At 39.5% G+C, this 20,183-nt stretch overlaps 1 protein-coding gene across 3 annotated transcripts in view; it reads left to right on the plus strand.

The window, feature by feature from the left end:
* The window catches only part of MEIS2 (Meis homeobox 2), a 204,934-nt gene that overhangs the window by 53,199 nt on the left and 131,552 nt on the right, over positions 1-20,183 (plus strand). For all 3 annotated transcript variants that reach the window (XM_081290224.1, XM_081290222.1, XM_081290223.1), the window contains exon 8: positions 8,780-8,925. In XM_081290224.1, the coding sequence (XP_081146350.1) occupies positions 8,780-8,925 (146 nt within the window). The remainder of the gene's footprint in view (positions 1-8,779; positions 8,926-20,183) is intronic.

The following is a 20,183-nucleotide window of genomic DNA, read 5'->3' on the forward strand; positions in this document are numbered from 1 at the left end:
GCCTGGGTCACTGTCCTCTCTTTAATGTCAGAAAACCCACACAGTTAGTAAATGTTGCATGTAAACGAAAGCATTTCATCTCCTCTGCTTCCCTCCATGCTCGTGGGCCATGACTAGTCACTTGAAAAATCACAGAAAAATTTCACTTTAACGTGTCCAGACAGTTAGGCACAGCAGGAGAGTAAAAGAGATCAGTAATTAGCAGGTCTCACTGCTGGCCCCTCACTCTCCCCGCGTTTCTGGGTCTACAGCTCCGCCCCCTGCCCCCCACCACTCAACGATCTGATGTGAAAAAAAGTAAATTACTTGTGGAAAAAGATTTATTTTGCTGATGGTTCTTGGAAAGCAAGTTTTGCAAGGCTGTATTCTGAAAGAACTAGGTAGAAGCTGCTGCTGCTTCTTCCTCCTTGTCTTTCTCCTCCATTCTCATTTGAAATCCTGATGCAGATTTCTCAGTGGGATGCCCAACCACTGCAAGAAAATGTCTTTTGACTCTTAGTGCATTTTAGTCCTGTTGTCCAAGTTAATACTTAAGAAAAAAGAAACATAAAGATATGATGGAGAGAAAACTAGTTCACAAAGCACTGTGCGGTGCGGTTTCCCTGGCTTTATTTTACTTTGTTTATAAATGTAATGTTTCCTAATAACCCTGAGAGCCTAGGCAACGGGGTAGCTCCCTTTCTCCCAGCCTTCTCTTTCCAATGGTCAGATTTGAGATGGAGCACCATTTTCACAAACAATAGGTGACACGTGTCTCAGATGTCTCTGAGGAGGACCATGAATATTTGTGCACAATGAAACACTGAGCATGGTATGACCCAGTGCCCACAGGGCAGGGAGAACAGAGGGAAGAAGCCCTAGGCTTGGTGGCTGCTAAAGCCAGGGAATCTCTTTCAGAGGCACTTTCTTCAAAGCAGCTGAAAGTCTCATGAGGTCCTAAAAATGTGACCAGAGGCTCCTGCTACCAATTTGTTCATTCCACTGACATTTGAGTATTTGCTCTGTCAGTGTTTGGGATTCAGAAATGAGGAAGACACAGGGTTTTACCTTGCAAGCTCACAGACAAATTAGTGAATAGATAAATTAAAAACAGGAAAAATAAGCACAAGAGAAGTAAGAACAAACTGCTGAAGAAGTAGAGAGTATAGCACACTAACTCTGTTAGTGGGAACTAGGGGAAGCTTTACAAAGGAGATCCCTTTATTCACTGGGTTTTGAAGGCTTGATAGGAGTTTGCTAGTGAAGAAGAATGGAAAGGGGCTGGGGGGGGGGGTAAATAAAGAAAAAGGGCATTCCCGGCCAACAGGAAGGATTAAAACATGGAGTCTTGAAAGATCCCTGACTCTGAAAACATCTTTAAATTTAGCAGACAACCTTGTTTCAAAATGATATTTAATGTAAGCTTTAGATCTAAAGGAAACAAAAATGACTCACTGTATAGATAATGGATATTCTTGTCAGTGTAAAAATATGCATCTGCTTATTTGTTGGTTCATACTTTTTTCCTCAATGTCTCTTTGGGACATAGATGTAAATACCTGCACCCCCTCCCCCGTGGGTTTATTTCTTTAGTGGTGAGGGGTAATCCAGAGGCTAGCTTCAGCCTGTACATCATCCTGCCCTTCCATCAGTTTGAGGGTGAGGGCAGAGGATGTGAGCATGGGCTTTGAAGGATAAGCGCTACTCTGCCACTTCTTCTTTTTTTTTTTTTTAATATTTATTTTTTAGTTCTCAGCGGACACAACATCTTTGTTGGTATGTGGTGCTGAGGATCGAACCCGGGCCGCACGCATGCCAGGCGAGCGCGCTACCGCTTGAGCCACATCCCCAGCCCTCTGCCACTTCTGTATGACAAGTTTCTTGAGTTCTTGAGTCTTGGCCTTCCTATCTGTAAAATGGAGCTGATGCCAGCAATCCTGTCATTTATTTGTTCTGAAGATGCAGTCAGGATCAGAACAGTGACCATTACTTGTGATCATGATGGGAAGGAGAGTGACAACAGTGTTGGTAAAGGAAGGAAACAATATTCTGGACGTTCTCAAGATCGAGAATAGATGTCAAAAAATACCTACCTAGCATTAAGTATTAACATTTTAGGAACTGCATAAATTTGTGTATGTATGTGCAAGTATATGTGACTTTGGGCAAAAATATTCAATTTATTTCAATATTTGTATACTAATGATTGAGGGTTTTTTTTAAAGCTACAATTTAATTTATATATAGGTTTAGAATAACTTATAACATCTATAAATATCTATATGTTCATGAATATACCTAATTCCTGGAAGCAAGCTATTTGGAAGATATTGATGTCTATCTATGAAATTAGTAGATTTAAATTGCAAAATATGAAAGTAATAATAACGATAATTGATTTTTATTGCTCAAAAAAGATAAGGAAAAAAAGCCTTGCTCTTCTGGGTCATTCTTAGTTTATTTTGCATATATTTTGTATGAATGTATTTAACTATTAAACTTAGTCCAAAACAAGAAGTGGTGATTAAATGATGCACTATCAGCTTACCCAAAGGAAGTAAAAATACCAGTGATTGAACTCAGGATTGCTTTAACCACTGAGCCCTTGCCCAGCCCTTGTTATATTTATTTATTTATTTAGGATACAGGGTCTTGCTAAGTTGCTGAGGCTGCTTTGAACTTACGATCCTCCTTCCACAGCTTCCCAAGCCACTGGTATTACTGGTGTGCGTCACCATGGCTGGCCCCAAATAAATTTTATTTGTCCTAGTTATTTCTCTGAAGATACACTGACTGAGACACTAGTTTTAGATGGTTGTTATTTGAAAATGTGCCAAATGTCATAGAAACATTATCCTATGTTTTAAAAAGTGGCTTCAAGGAAGGGAAATGTATCATTTTAATCACAGTTCTATGAAGTGTTTAATAGTATCCAAGTGATGGCATCAAATATCATGAGAGGCTAAAAGTATGGATAGGAAGTTTTCAAATTTGTAGCATCTCTGGGGTCAGACTGGTGCTGTCTATATCAGGGTCTCCACTTGGACCATAATAAACCAATTAAGAAAAAATCCTGAGTATCAAAGATTCTTTCTCTACTGATTGCCTTTAAAACCCTTGCAATCTCTGGCTGGCTTTGGGAGTGTGCACATTATTTGAGGCCAAGCTGGACCAGTTCTTGCTAAGTCCCAACCTCTGGGCCCTAAAAATAACCTTTTCTCTGCATTTAGGCTTTTCCCTATAGAATTGGCCTTATATGGATCTGTGATTAATTACAGGGTTCAGACAAGGTAATGCTTTGAAAAGTAAAATAATTTGCAATGTTTCTGAGAATTCCAGTAGTATTTGACTAGACTTAAAATTGCCTTGCCTAGGTTCCAGTTTATCTTTGACCACATGTAGCTGTAGAATTGTGGGCAAAGACTGACCATCCTAGCCTCAGTTGTCTCGTTGCAAATATTTGTTTTGGGGGACAGTGTAAGTAAGAGTTGGACTATGACCATTGTGGTTGTTGCATTGTGTTTCTGAGGGACAGTGAAAGTTCCATGCCCCTGTGGTATAAGACTCATAATAGCACCTGCTGTTTTTATCATCTTTTTTCCCCAAACCAAATAATTGATGTCTACAATACAGACAGATTTTTGGCTAAAGAGAGTAAGACACTATGCCAATGGCAGGAAATGATGTCCTTTTGCCTGGGTAGTTTTTATGACCAAGAATTTTATGGGTGAGAATGTCTGCTATAGGGTCATCTGCCAATCTTCTTGTAGTAGGTCCACATCCTCCTTGATTCTCCAGATAAACAGTTTTGCTTATGGATTTTGTCTACTCCTGGATGATGGTAGTATCCCGTGATTTAGCTTCCAGCATCTAGGCTCTCAGCATTGTTCTTTTAAGTAGGAGTATGCTGGAGCTACTTAGCAGAGTAGTGCCCTGTTCAGTCATGGGAAGCATGTGTAACTTCATCCAGAGCATGAGTGTAAATCCAACTAGAGATGCTCTCAAAATACTTCACAGTCTTAAAACAGGAGGAGGATGCAGAGATTAGATTGAGGCCTTCAAGCAACAAGGGGTAGTAAACTAAGGGGATCATCTCTACTGCCCACAGTGGGTCCTCCAGCTGAAGTGGGCATTACAACCACCTGGAGGGCTTATTAATGCAAATTGCTGGGTTCTACACCTAGCATTTCAGACTCAGTGGGCCTGAGAATTTTCATTTCTCACAATCTCTTAGCTGACACTGAAGCAGCTGGACCTCATTTTGAGAAGCCAATGCCCTGCAGCTTCTTGAGTTCTCTTTAACCTTCACCACCAGAAGATTAGGATGGGGTTGGGTGATAATGGCCAGTGTAGTACATGGGGTTGCAGTTCTGATGATGGTCAGAATGCTATGGCTTTCCTGCAAGGAACAAGGCCCAGGCCAAATCATAATCATTTCCAGTTCATGGAAGGAAAGTGGAATTTTAACTACTTACTGTTCCTGAGGTTGTGTACCATTTCAAGTTAGGTCACCTGGTTGGGTGGCTTCCAAAAAACCAGCTTCAGGCCAATGGCAAAAGCAAATCCAAGGCATTGTTAAAAATACCAGTTCTTGGTCCCTGCCCTAAGATATTTTGACTCAGTGAGTCTGGGTAAGGCTTTAGGACCTGTGTTTTTAACAATCTCACCTGATCATTCAATCTACCATATTTATTTGTTCCAAGGCCTCCTTCTCATGGTCACATAAATGTTCACTAGTGCACATCTGTGTTAGGTATCTTTCCCAAAACTCAGACTATTCCCTTGGTCAGGGGATTAGCAATCTTTTAAAGGAAGCCCACCCAATCTTTTTTTTTTTTTTGGTACTGGGCATTGAACCCAGGTGCGCTTAACCACTGAGCCACATAACCAGCCCTTTTTTATATTTTATTTTGAGACAGGGTCTCACTAAGTTGCTTAGGGCTTCCCTAAGTTGCTGAGGCTGGCTTTGAACTCACGATCCTCCTGTCTCAGCCTCCCGAGCAGCTGGGATTACAGGTATGCACCACCACACCTGGCACACCCAGCCTTTCTCCGTTTAGATTTTCAGCATCAGAGGTAGCAGTGCTGGTAGAATAGGGCCTGTGGTTTAGTCCCTCAAACAGGCTCCTGTAGGCACTTAGGGCTTCTAAGTGTGTTTAAAGCAACACACTTAATGCGTCATTCCTGGTGTGTTTAGAGCAACTATGTACACGCAGGTGACTGACCCAGGCCAAATTATTAATATTCAAATTATTAATGGCATTATTTATACCATAGGAACCAGCTCTTAAGAGCCCCATGTAAGTGTGTTCCCTAGAGTAGAGATAGTCAGAAAGACCGAAGGGCCCTTGAGTAAGCTCATCAATCAATTCAGTCATTCATCCACCCAACATCACTGTGTATGTGCTCTGGAAAGGCATGGGGATATGTTCTTGGGATAAAAAAGATAAGCAAGAAACAGCTCTTGCCCTCAAGGAGTCCACAGTCTTGAATCCTAACTTCAGATAGTGAACTATATGCTATCAGCTTTCAAATGTCCTTTGGCATGGGCAATTGTGCTAGTATACATACCTTGAGCATATGAATTGGTTTGGCACATGTGTGAGGGATTTCCAACCATCCTATACACACAACACACACACACACACACACACACACACACAGCCCTAAAACAAAAATACAATATCTTCTTTAATGTTTATTAACTCTAGCATCATCTGCAGAATTTTATTTTAGGCTGCAAAGCATAGTTTCCTTTCAAATTTTCCTTTATGCTGTTGTTGGTACTCTATTCTGGAGTTGGTTCACAGTCCACTGGAGGAAAAAATGATGGTATTTATTGTTACGTTGGAAGAGGAAAATCCCTCTTTCTTATAGAGATATAAACACTAATATTAGAAGTATTTTGTCATTAATAAAAAGCCAGACATATTTTTATAATTATTTGTTAAATGAAATCTAAATTTAAATATTTCATAACATTTGTATAAAGTGGACTGCTTTACATTAAAATTCATGTAATGCTACCATTTCTCCAATTTAAGTCAGTCACCATCAAAGAATGTTCAAGCTTGCTATGTTTCTTTTTTTTTCTTTTGAGCTAAATATAGTGATTCATATAGTTTGAAGGCATTATCGGACCTCTTTGCTTTTAAACAAGAGAAAATGCACTGTGGAAATGCTGTCTCTCATTTTTAAGGTCATTGATTGGGTTAAAAAGGCAAATGCCTTTTTTCGTTGAACTTCCTTCAATTAAGCCATTAACCTTTTAAAATAAGTGTATTCAAAAATCTATCAAAAAAAGCTAAATGAGATTTTAACAAAATCCTGACAATTTCAGCTTAAACATATACACAGAAACCATATGTGCTTAGGAAGAAATATATACACACAGGCATTGTTTACAGCGTGTGTTTTTATATTTGGAAGACACTGAAGGAAGAGTTATTCCATACATACATTATCTGAAATGTACATTCAGATAGCCCACATAGATTTTACATTAAGAGACAGAGATATCTCTATCCACAGTAAGTAGACAGACAGACAGACAGACTTCAAACTTGCACTTGCAGTGTGGGTTTTTTTTTTCTCCCTCATCTCCGGGTACTGCTTTTCAAAATCGCCTCAGGCTACAGAACAGCACCTCAGATCCCCAAGGCCCACTGCCTGGCTCCTAATAGCCACTCTCCATCTGTGTCACATGAACAGCTGATGAGATCGCTTCAGTGTCTGTATTTTGGAGAGCACATCCACCCAGGTTAAAATGCTAGGGTTGCCAAGGAGCAGTCAGAAGCCATTAGTGTGGGTGAGAATTTGCCTTGCAGCAGTTCCTTGGCATGGTGGAAAGCGTGTGCACGTGTCCCTGCGTGAGCCTGTGTGTGTGTGTGTGTGTGTGTGTGTGTGTTTGTGTGTGCTCTTGTGCAGGCGACCCCCTGGTGTACATGGGTGTGCAGGAGGGTAGGCAGATGCAGACTGGATTCTATATATCCAGTATTCAGAAAGTCAAATGCCTTTTGTTTCCCTGTACACTGGTTTGTTCTTTCACTATTTGGGGTCTCTGTTTCTCTCCCTCTTTTTTTTTTTTATCATAACAGAAGGCAAAGAAAAAGAGAACAGCAACTTCGGGGTCATGCTCTAGTGTTTGGGCAGATGGAAGGGAGCTGCTTTGCCTTGGGGCAGGGTGGTTGTAATGAAGTGGCCTGTCAGTCTGTAAATAGTGAGGGTCATCTCTTCCATGTGATGGAGGGTATCGCATTGCAGTGAAAATGGAAATGTCAATAAAATTAATCTGCCAGCTCTTTGCTGTGGTTTTTCTGCTTCTCTGGTCAAAGAAGGTTGAGGGTGTTTTCTGCGAGAAAGGAAAAGAACAGGTACAGGGAAGCCCACAGAGCAGATCTCAAGTTAGAAGGCCAGTGACCCAGCGTGCAGGAAGTCTGTGTTGTCGCACAGTCCAGGAGTCGGGGAGCGGGTCTGGCAATGAGCTGGTGGATCTATGGCATTCCTCAGGAAGCTCCAGAGCGTCCAGCTCAGGCTACATTGAGCACAGAGTTTATTGTTTTAGGCTTTCTTGGACAAGGTTTTTACTTAGCATGGGATTTATGGCATTTACTGCTAATGAATGTCTATTCTTAAATTACAAAAACCCCCATCTCAGCGCAATTCCCAGATGTCCTTCCAGGACCCTGGCTTCTTAAACACCAGCAGGGAGCATAAACTCTCCACTTCTCTGTTTTCCTCTTTCGTGTGGCTCCAGGCTAATGATGTGCAAGGAAAACACAGCCATCTATAAAGCCCCAGTGCTGTCCCCGTATTCTTCATTTATTTTGCATTTGATTATGCCACAAGTCGGATCTTGTTTCTTTCCTTTTTTTAAAGTTATTAGTTCAAATATTAATGTAGGGATATGGCATATATTGCTGCTCTTGATTGATGCCTTCCCCAAAACAGGAAGACGTGCTCGTATGAATTTTAAGAAAGTAGGGGTCCTGCAATGCCTTGCCAGAAGAGTTTTTCAGATACATAATTTAGATGCCCTCCAGGCAGGCTTTCAAGGCATTTTTGCCGGAGGGCAAGAAAAAATAACTATGACTGTTAAAAGTAAATGATTTTTGCTAATGCACAATTAATGCCAGAGAAAAGCACAGAAGAGAAAGATGTTGATAGAAACTTCTGATTAAGTGAGCACCCTACCTTGATGTGTATCTTTTTCCCCCCTCATAATAATGATCAGTGGTGCAGAGAGCTAAAAGTTTTCATGTCATGCAAATGCTGAGTGCAGGGTCATATGAGGAGTGTGCGAATGTGCGTGCTTAGGAGGTGACAGTTCTAGGAGGGGCTGAGCAGGCAGTGCGTTATGTGCAATCAACAGTGACACAGTTACTGTCACCTATGCAGGCAGCCTAGAATATATAGACTACAGAACATTTAACTTGATTACCCTACAGTATGTGTTCACTCTGGGCATGGGGATGCATTTCCACCGAATGGGTTTTCTGATGGCGGTTTTCCCACATTGGATTCCATAATTGACAAAGAGCTACTGCACTGTGTCAAGCACACAATTATAATTGAATTAATGATATGGGCGAGTGTGAGACACACAAAATTAACATTTGAAGAGGCCTGGTTTAATTTTGTCTTTTACATATTTGTGTCTCCAATTATACTTTAATGAAAGAGAATATACCCGCTTAATGGATTTCTTTCAACAAGCTTAGCTGAGCTCGTCATTAGCCGCACATTGTTGTTGGCATCCTTACTATGTTTTCTCTAATGCGTTTTCATTTCTTCCTACTAGGGGACGGTTTAGACAACAGTGTAGCTTCACCTGGTACGGGTGACGATGACGATCCAGACAAGGACAAAAAACGCCAGAAGAAAAGAGGCATTTTCCCCAAAGTAGCAACAAATATCATGAGAGCGTGGCTCTTCCAGCATCTCACAGTAAGTCACAATGAGAGAGAGAGAGAGAAAGAAAAGTTTTTGTTGTTTTGCTAAGTTCTTGTAGCGAATTGCATGATTAGTTTAAAAATTAAGAGTGCCTGTTTTTCTTGAAATCTGATGACCAACAAAACAGTTCAAGTGTTATCAATATTACCATGCAAACAGCATCCTCCAGTAGGTAGCAGGGTTTCATTTTAAGAGGCCAACAGTGGACCTTACTCAAAGTGGTCAGAGATCCTAAACAGTATATATGAGTAAATGTGTGTTTTTTTGCTGAATGATATGAGAGAAACCTCAGATAATGCAACCACAACTAAAGGAAACGGCTGGAAGGAGCTCACAAATCCATAAACATTGCTGATTATTAACAAAAGCCGTCTCTTCCAGGAGGCAAAAAAAAAAAAAAAAAAAAGTATCTTGCCACATGCATGTCCAAGCTCACAGTATCAAGTGCAGCTTTCCTTGCTGAAGCAGTTTACAAACATGTCATGTATTAATGACAAAAGCTGAAGGGTTATAGGTACTATAATGCCTTTGTTTGTAAGGTGGAAATTAAAGATTTTTTTTTTTTTTTTGCTGTTCAAGTCCATTATCTTAAGAACTAACCCTGTTCACTTCCGGGAGAGGATTAACCATGTGCAACACTTTTAAAGTAACAATTTATCTTTATCCTCCTGTTTGAAGTGGGTTTTATGTGTCAGTATATACTGTTGACTCTAAGACTCTCATGACAAAAAAAAATGACAATATACTTTTACAGAGGAACTAGGAATGCTTACATTTTATTGTCCACTTGGAAATTCTGAGAAAATGGTAAAAATTTCAGAGGATGCTTCTTGACATGATATTGTTTTCAGACCATTCTGTTTCGGCTAATGCTTAAAAACAGAGGAGCATGTTGGAAGCTGAAGGTCTTTGATTATCCAACTTGTGTGTCGCCATGCTGAATGACATTAGTTACAGTGTCATGGGTCCAGCACAAGGTTCCACTTTTATTTATGATGGTGGCTGCTGATCTGCTCTTCTCACCGGAGCTGCAGAGGGCAAGGGGTGGTGCGGTGGTGAGGAGGGAAAAGTGATAGATTCACATTCCTAAATCGGCCATTTTGATGTAAGGACATTAGTAGCAAACTAAGGTGTATCGATCTGGCCTGTGGTGTCAGGATTAGCTGGGAGAACCAACGAGGCTGCCGTGGTAGTGGTTATTCTTGCCTTGCAGCTATGGCCATTTCAAAGGTCAGGGCCCTGCACGACTCGGCTCAGAGGAATTAGACAGAACATGCGGTCTCTGGGCTGATTACTTAACCAAAGACAAAATAATGAGTCCTAAGCAAATACTGACTAATTGAAAGGGCTGTAAATCCATTACATATTGGTCAGGGATAATCAGGAGTATTTAATCACTTTTATCTATTCAGGAGCACTGAAGCTGCAACAGCAAAGCCCTGAACCTTGCCATGTGGTTATTATTCTCATCATTATCAAAATTACTTCACAGCTGTTCTTTGCTACATCACCTCAGCTGGAGATTTACTAACCTGTAAAATGTTTTTAATTTGGAAGTCGAGTGAGTGTGAGGGGAGGGTTTTCTCATTTTTAACCCGAGGTTTGTTTGGTTAGAGTAGCAACTAAGACAGACGGGGTAGCCGCCTATGGCAGACAGGCTGCTTTCTCCTGACCAGCTCACCTGGCTGCTTTCCTTCCCCCTGTCCTCTGTCATGCTCTGCTTTTACTGGTCGAAAATAAAGACTTGGACAGTTGCTTTTCCAAGCAAACACCTGCATGTGTTTTCAGTCTCTGTGTCATCCAAACCAATGTCACAGAATAGCGGAACCTAGAGGATTTGGCTGCTGTGTTTACCAGTGAGGAAACTGAGACCCAGAAAGGGAAGCAACCAGCTGAAGGTCAAGCTGAGTTCAGGACCCAAGACCTTCCGAGTCACCACCTCATGTATTTTTTCACCATGTTATGATGACATTGCTAAACTCATTATCATCTTTAGCAGTTGCATAGAAATCTCACAGTCTCTGCCATCAAAACACTCAGATTCAGAGGGGGGAAATATGGAGAAGCCGAGTGCTGTTTTCTTTACTTGATTTTAAAACTTCCTGTTCCCCCAGCCTTTCTGCCCATATTCCGTGGGTTGATTCTCACGTGGAAGTGTCAGGAGCCTCGGTAGTTTTCTTGCCTTGTCCCGAGAAGCTCAGATCTCCTATCTCCTTGTTGGGGAATGTGCCACCATGCACTGTGGCCACTGGCTGAGAATCGTGGGTGACCAAGGATTCCAGGGCATTTGGTTCTATTGGACTGGGAACTAACTGTAAGAAGTTATCCTGACCCCAGTAGAGCATTCATCTAGTTAAATGTGTACAAGGCTTTGTGCAGAATTCTCTGTTCAACTAAAGTGTTTAATGAATGCCTATCATTGTGGTGGGGAGAAGACTCAAATAACCAGAGCCCGGGAATCAAGAATCCTGCATTTCAAGTTCAGTTCGCCCCTGTAAAGGCTGATGAATCTCTGTTAAGTCCAATGAGTTCTCTGGACCTTCGTCTTCCTTGTTTTCCAAAAGAGAGGGACACATTGCAGCATCTGTAGCCTCCTTTCCTTGTTCCTACATTCTGGTGTTGCTCAGGGACATTAAGTTAGAGCTAGGCTCTGCCTCAGCCTCTATCACCCTTTCCTCTCCCCTTCCTCCACTTTACTGTTTACTAAGTGCTTTATTTTCTCTTCCCCATGACCTTCTTTCACAACTTGGCCCCTTCCTTACTTTCTCCCACTGGCCTTGTCTCCCATCCTCCTTATCTTTTCTGCATCTCCCTTGTATCTTAAGGGAATTCTCCCCTGGTTTCTCTTTGAAAAAGTTTTCCCTCTTCATTCACACTTTACTCCCACCGGAGAGAAGAGGTTCAGTAACTTTGATGAGGATGGTCCTGTAAAACTTTTACTTTCCAATCTTTAATGAGCTCAAAGATTTACTCAGCTGTAATTCTGAGCTCAGAAACCAAGAATAGAGAGCCCTAACTAGCGACATGTTAATTTAGACTTCTTTTCTTACATGTACTAACAGGCATGAGGAAGTCCTTGGAAATAGAGATGCCCCAGTATATTTTTCTGTCATTTAATTAATTTCAACTTTCAAAGTGAAATGTTGGCTAGAGCTCACTGAAAATAGATGTAGTCTAAATTATTATTTCATGTAAATTTCTTTACAAGTGCATGATTCAATGTGCATTCCTCCATTATTAGTCTCTTTAACATTATTTCAAACTGGTTTGTTCCCTTTTGTGCAGTATGTCCTGTTCTTGTATTACAATAATCCCTGATGTACCCTTTTTTCTTTCTTTTTTTAAAAAGAAGCTAATTGAATTATCTCATTATTTTAATTTGTTAAGCAAATGTATTTTGCATCTCAGGATGTGTTCTTAAAGAAGGGGGCTGCTGAGGCTTTGCCCCCTGAATGGGCCATTGGCCCATTTTGACATTCATGCATTCATTAACTAGTAGAACATAAAAGAACTCTGGTTGTATTTTTTTTTTCCAAACACCCAACCAGCATGGAGCAACTTTTTCCAATAAGCCACAGGGGTCTCTCTACATATGTTCTCAACTGCAAGCTATTGTCACCTATTCTGAATACCTCAAAAGGCCCAGAAGGGAAAAAAGCCCACCTCAACAAAGGCCAACTGTAGCAATTGTTAAGTCTTAGTCTCAATATGACAAAAATCATTAACCTTCGTTTTTTCTTGGAAGAACAAATTCCACTACAACTGTAACAGTTAAAACAATCTCTGAAATTCCTGTGTACTACCAACTTTAGGGGGAAAAGGGTAACAAATGTTGATAACTGGTTACAATGAAGAAAATATTTAAATTAAATCCAAAGTGGAATTTTAAAACCTCAAGCTATTTGATGAATTAGAGAGTTTCCATGTTCAGAGTCAAACACTTTGAATTGGCTTCCTCTGAGGTTCCATAATTACTTTATAGTTTCTAACCACCTATTTCCAGAATATCTTAATAAAAAAAAAAAACTCCTTTAGAAAATTCACAATAATTTTTAGGAAATAAACTCATAAGTATTTTTTTTTTTAGAAATTCAACTAACAAAGATGTTGTACATACATTACTCTCTTCCATTGGTCAATGGCTCTGCCTGGCTTCTCTGGCTAAGAAATATAGAGAAAATATGGAGAAAAATCTATTAGAAATTTATGTGCTTTTCTAGAAAGGCCTCAATGGCAAAAAAAAAAATTAAATTGTAGGAAAGTATATTCCTTTTGCTAACACATTGGAGATTATGATATCATAAAAGTAAGCCTGCCATTACAACTATTTTTATTTGACTTCAAAGATAGTCAAAGAAAGAAACAGCAATAATACCTAGGCTGACAGTTTATTTATAACCATGAAGAACTCCTCCCCACCAAGAAGCCCTCATTGATCCCACTTGGACTCTCAGGCACACTTTGAGAGCCTCCCTGGTTGTGTTGCAGAGAGCATACTTGATTATGGAAGAAGAACAGGAAGTGCTCACACCCAAAGACCACACTGGCTCCCACCAGTTTTTAACTAAAGGTCTTATTTGAAAACACAGGGATAAAACTCATCTGTTAAAGATGTGTGTACTGAATCAGAAGAAAGTTTTACTTAAATGTGACATAACATCATGCAGCCTTCTTAAAATCGCAGGTTATAGACACTGTGCCCTTTGTCTGTGGCAAAATGCTTTGCCCCTCTCCATATCTGTAGGTGTGGGAAAGATAAATGAAGCCTGCCACTCAATTTTCACTTATTTCATGCCTTACCTATTAGAATGTGTTTCATGAGATTTGGTAAAGGTCTGAGTTTGGTAATAAAAATATGTTTTAACATACATCATCCTTCTGAGTCAGTGTTCCCAAGTTATGAGTAAATACAGTTGTGTCTTGCTTTAGAGAAACATATCTCTTCAGTGAGTTCATCAAGATCTTATTACAGCAAAATTAGTTATCTCCAGTTTGTTATTGCACTGTATGTATGAACAGAGGGAGAAAAGGAAGGAGGGAGGGAGATAGACTAATTTTGCTTTTTAACTATTTCTTTTCTTTCTTTTTTTTTTTTAGAGAGAGAGAGATTTTTTTAATATTTATTTTTTAGTTTTCGGTGGACACAACATCTTTATTTTATTTTTATGTGGTGCTGAGGATTGAACCCAGCGCCGCACGTGTGCCAGGTGAGCGTGCTACCGCTTGAGCCACATCCCCAGCCCTTAACTATTTCTTTTCATCTTGAACAGATCCTGATGGATTCTTTTCTTAAATGAGGGAGTGGAATGTTTAGGTTGAGAGCACAGGATGTGGAATGTGCAATATAGCAAATTTTTTATTTTAAGACATAACTCTGAGCCTTATTTTCCATATCTGTACAATGGGGATAATTCTAGACACACCTAATAGAGTTATTATGGGGTTAAATGAGATACTCATGTACTTAATATAAAGTAACTATAATTCTTGGTTTAATCTAGTCATATGGCTAGCAAGAAGCATTGCTTCGTGGACATGGGCATCGAAGTTACTACATCCTTTCCTGGCACTGTATGAGACAGGGAGACAAATAAGTCCCCAACACCCGCTAGTAGGAGAGAACATGGTCTAAACCTCACTTTATAAAAGTTGAATCAACATTTTCTGGCAGCTTGTGGATGCTAGGTGAGAGCATCCTGGAGTCCTGGTATCAATCAGAAACAGAGTATCCTGGTGAGCCTTCTGGGATGGAGTGGGAGGTGGAGAAGAAACTGGTGATGGAGTAGTTACGAATGCCTCAGCTGGACCTTGGTTTAGTAGAGAAAGCTCCTTTCACCCTTTGGGTTCTTGTCAATGGAATATAGACTTGCCTGCTTCCTCAGAGTGTTCAAGTCTAGACTCTCTGAGAGACACTGTGGAATGAATTTCAGAAAGCCGGGGGGGGGGGCACTTACTGTGAAATTAGACCTGGGTTTGGGCTCTCTGGTCTTGGGTAAGTCATTCAGTCTTTCTGAATCTGTTTCTTACCTTCAAAATGAAAATAGTAAATATCTTCCCTACCTACTGGTAGGATTGCTGTGTGGCTCCAAAGACTGTCAGTTGGTATGCTCCAACATGCTGCACAGATTCAAGTATTTTGGAATTTTGATTGCGTGCTTGGTTTTCCAGCTGCTGGAGGCCTCTGGTGTCTCATAGACACTGGTGAGGTTAAATGCATAGTACTGCCCACCTCATTTATCCTATGCCAGTGTCTGTACTTGTCCATTTCCAAAAGCATATCCATGAGAACACTGTGATTATTTTATCAGTAGACATCTTTTTAAGGACCTTGAATAACTGGTTAGCTTAATCAGTATTTCCTGGATACTAGTTATTTCTACTAGAAAATTAGTGCCTCCATGATTCAGAGATTGGTCTACTTAAAAACTAATAGCTATGGGCCAAATTCATACCAAATATGAAATGCTGGCCTTATTTATACAGTGAGAGACAAGATGGCCTTTCTCATATTCAGAGATGTAAATGTGCACAGAATACAAGTGAGGCTCACAGGCTGAGGAATCCTAATGTGGATGCACATGCAGAACACAGCTGAAACACACCAGCAGAGAGGGAGCTTCCCTCTCACACGCAGTGGAGTAAGGCTGCCCCTCACATTGTTTTCCTGCTTGCCAGGAGAAAACATCTGTGAGTTATTTGAATGGAACCTTATACTGGAGATCACTTGAATTGGTGTCATCCCTGTTTAATTTCAGGAAATGATGTCACAATGCATTAAATAACAATGCTGGGTGATTTATTTTCCCGTGGACATGCTGTCCTAAGCATTCCTCTTCTCTTGCAATGTTTCCAATTAACTGTAAGCTTGAGTGTTCTTCCTATTTCATAATGATTTTGAGGGGTGGGGGCAGGAGATTGGGGTGGGAAGAGGAATAATTTCTGGGGTTGCTGAGGTTCAGAGCTAATGGCACATCCATCATGTGCTTATTGGGACAGGAGAGTACTAAAAGTCCCGGTTGTGATCACCAGTGGCAACCTGCAATAGTGTTGTTTGGCTGTAAAGAATGCCTGAGAAAGAAAGCCTGCATGTTCTGGTGCTAGCTGTCTCCAGAGCCTCTAGATAATTCTAATAGCGACCTTCATACTGTAGCTTCTGCCTTTATTAAAGTTTCTATGCACTCCCTTCTTCAGTAAAGAATAGAGGACATAAGTCAATTCTGTGTACCATCTGTCGGCGTTTTTACAATTTCTCAAATTAAAGAGACAGGCCAAGAAATTTAATGTTGTGTTGAATCCTAGAAACTCTTCTAGAAGAAAGAATACCGCAACTGAATTGACTCTGTGTGAGGGGAACATTGGAAGCTTCTGTGTCATAACCTTTGACTTGTAGTTCCAATTTGGTATTTAGAATTGGATCATGAGGGCTTCTGCAGAGGGGAGACTGAGGGTTTGGGATTCAGCAGCCTTTGTTCACAAGGGTGCTGACTGACATTGAGGCAATGTCAATGGTGAGGTGGTGGTACAATGGCTTTTCATGGGGGTGAGGAGGTACATGATGTCCCCTATGCAAAAGCATTTCAGGACACAATATTTTGATGTACCTCAGACAGTCCAGATTAGAAAAAAGTTTACCTGAGATATGCTAAGAAAATTAACTCCCAGATTGTGAGCTACTAACTGACAGTCATTTAAAAAAAATAGTCAATGACTATTAGGCAGGGCAGAGGGTTTTTAGGGCACTTAAAGTACACTGTATGATATTATAATGGTGGATACATGTCATTATACATTTGTCCAAACCTATAGAATGTACACCGTCAAAAATGAACCCTAATGTTAGCTGTGAACTCTGGGTGATAATGATGTGTCAGCATAGTTTCATTTTTATTGTAATATATGTACCACTGTGATGGGGAATGATTAAGGGGGTGGGTATACTGGAGGCAGAGGCAAGATGTATGTGGGGAAATCTCTGTACCTTCCTCCCAATTTTGCTGAGAACCTAAAACTAATCTAAAAACTGAAGCCTATTTTAAAAAATAAGTAATTGAGTGAGAGGATTGAAGAATGAAATGCTTACTAAATTATCATTAAAAAGAAGCAAAAATAATTATTAGCTCAAAGTTTATCACCCATTTTTATAAAACAACACTTGAAGTATAATTGTTTAGAAATAAGTGGAAGAATTCAAGGAGATGGGGAATTCAGGACCCTTGAATAAAGGAAAATAGAAGGCATGTGCATATGTGAATATTCAGCTCTTTAAAATTCTAAGAATAGAGTACCATTAAATTCTGTTTAGTGAAACCCCTGAATATTCATTCAGATCATAGGAAAACTTTTCCATTTCTTCATTCCACATGACCACCGTTTTCAAGAGTGTTTTGTGAAGAAGTAGAATTATTAGAAATTAGAGGCCAGGTTTCCTGGGCTATGAGAGCAGTGACTGTCCTTCAGCTTTGTGGCAGGACAGGGTCATAAAGTGATCTTCTTTGTTCAGGATCAATTTTGAGTTTATAGACTATTACTGCACAGATTTTCAGAGGACTCCTGGAAGTCCTGCCTTCTCTGAACTGTAGTCTGTTTTTGCAATTTGGAACAGATTATGAAGTGTAAAGATGATATCCAGCCCTACTGCTCCTGTTAAGAAATACAGACTTGGGTAGGAAGCATTAGGTTGGTTGAATGGAATTTGCCTTATTACGTTTATGCGCTGCGTGCCACTTTCTAAATTGATTGGCAGCAGTTGTTTACAATACGCAAAGTAATCACTGGCACCCTTTAAAGGTGTATTATCCTTTTAAAATATAATAGTAATGCCATTTTCATGCTTTTACATTTGCTATTCATATTTTGAATTGCCAAGTCCCAAATCTGCCAGCTAATTTGTCTTTATCTAATCGTAGATAAGTTGTCAAGTCACAATATAATGGCAGATAATTTTTTGTAAACTATAGTTTCACTTCTTGGTTATAATAGATAACACAAATATTTGTTGAATCTGACTTGAGTGTCCACAAAAAAAAATTTACAACTCAACAGATTATTGTTGTGGGATACTGGGATGACAGAAAATGAAGATATATTATTACTTAGCTATTCTGAGCATTATAGGACATTAACATGGGCCAACAACCAGCCCTTTTCCAATCATTGCCCCAAATTTGCTGAAATCTGATTTGCCTAACAAAACTAGATAATGAATATACACTCCTGCTAATCCCTGCACCAAATATTGTTGATACTCTTAATTTCAATACCACAGTTATCTTATTATAATATGACTGTCTATAGATTTTTTTGTCTTTTCTTTGCAGTACTCCTCTACTATTGTAAATAAACCAGAATTAGTTTTGGCTTGAAAATATGTAGCAATTTCATAAGTGATTATTTAGAAAGGGATTCTCCCATGACTTTGGTCATACTACAACGGTAAAATTAAAATGGCTTATTTCTTTTTATAGAATATATGGTGTGACTCTGTCACAAGCTGACAATAAATAACCTAAGTGTTCTGGGGGTGGTGCTACTCTGGTCTTTTAAAAAGAAAAAGGGTTTTTTTTTTTAATCAATAGATGAGATGAATGCTGGATTATTCCCTGTAGGTTTGGAGACACGTTGGAACTCTCTATAAAAGCAGTCTTATTTTTTTCCCTATGGTGAAAAGTTATAGGTTCCATTTCAGTGTTTCAAGATACCTGCAGGCAGCTCATGAGTTGTTACACTTGTTTTAAGCCCTGCCTCACAGTGGATTTTTTTAAAAAAGTGCTAAGGGAGCATGGAAATATGGGGTCATTATTAGTCAATTATAGGCTCAGTTTTTGCATTAGTTTCTGCAAAGCCTAAGTTGAGAGCTGTGTGGCAAAATCTCACTGATTATTTGATAGCTCTTTGATAAAGACCACTCTTATAGCTTAATCCCAAAGCTTTTATGTTCACTGGTGAACTGTTTAAGTGATTATCAAATATGACTGTGTTCCCATGCAGGCATCAGGTTTTTGTATGTTTGTTTATTTTTCCCTGAGGAACTGAAGGTTGAACCCAGGGTTTCACATATACTAGGCAAGTGCTCCACCACTGAGCTACATCCCTGGCTCAAGGTATCAATTTTCAGATGGCTTCCCGTGCCCATCTGAGAAAAAAAAAAAAAAAAAAAATATATATATATATATACACACTTTTTTATACATGTAGAATTATATATATATTACTCTTGTTGATGGCTATCCCAAACATCCCCATGCTTGTTTGAAAAGACTGTATAATCAGTTAAATAAAAGCAGTAAATTCTCATGAATCTATGGTTGAATCATTTTGGAATAGATAATGGATATGTTTATATTTTTAAAAACTAGTGATTTTCTATCTTCAGATAATGAGGACAACCTGTTAATTCTATGTGTTTACCAAAACAATCACTTCAGGACACAGTGAAATAAATACTGTGTATAAGGCTATATATCAGAGAGGGAGTGGGTTAAGGCTCAGCTCAGCTTTTTGCTCTTGGGCAAATCATTAGATTTCAGTGCCTGTTTTCTCACCTCATTGTTTTGAGGGTTAGCTGAGATTAGAAATATTCTCTTGGAAAAGGGTAAAATAATAGACTATTATAAAATGATATCCATGAATGTTTCCATATAATGTACTGGAATAATGAATTTGCTTTATCTTAACTCTATGAAACCTGGACTTAGGTATGGGTGAAACACTCATCAAAGAAAAAATATTGTGCTTGTGTCTTCTGATCTAAGACTGGAATGGAAATCAAATCCTATAGATAGCATGATATGTAGAAGAAGAAAGGCAAAGACCTTAGGGACCACTCATACTGTGTCATAGCTTCAGTGGTAACATGAGTCAAGGTAATTTGTAAAAATGTGCACACTCAAATTGAAGAGAAAAAAAAAATAGGTGACAGCAAACTACCCTTGTAATAAACTCATTCTTACTGATGTTAATATAGCTTTGGAACAAACTGTAAGGTGATTTGTACATCTTTGTCCATAAGCTCTTCATCCTGAGAATTGACTGGTCCACCAGCCTGCACTATTCATTCTGGCCAAGCTGGTGGAAAGAACACCTTCATGTCTCTAAACTGGCTGTCCTGTTGGCCTGCTCTAAGCAAGGTGGAAGGACTCCTGTGCCAGAGGCAGAATTATCTCATTGCAGTAAGAAACTGGTGGGATAATTTTTTTTCTCTGAAGATAGTTTTGATCTGAATCAGGCTTTCTATGATTCTCCACCTAGAGTTT

This window comes from Spermophilus citellus (assembly GCF_964194105.1).
Source record: "Spermophilus citellus genome assembly, chromosome: 4".
Classification (NCBI taxonomy): domain Eukaryota; kingdom Metazoa; phylum Chordata; class Mammalia; order Rodentia; family Sciuridae; genus Spermophilus; species Spermophilus citellus.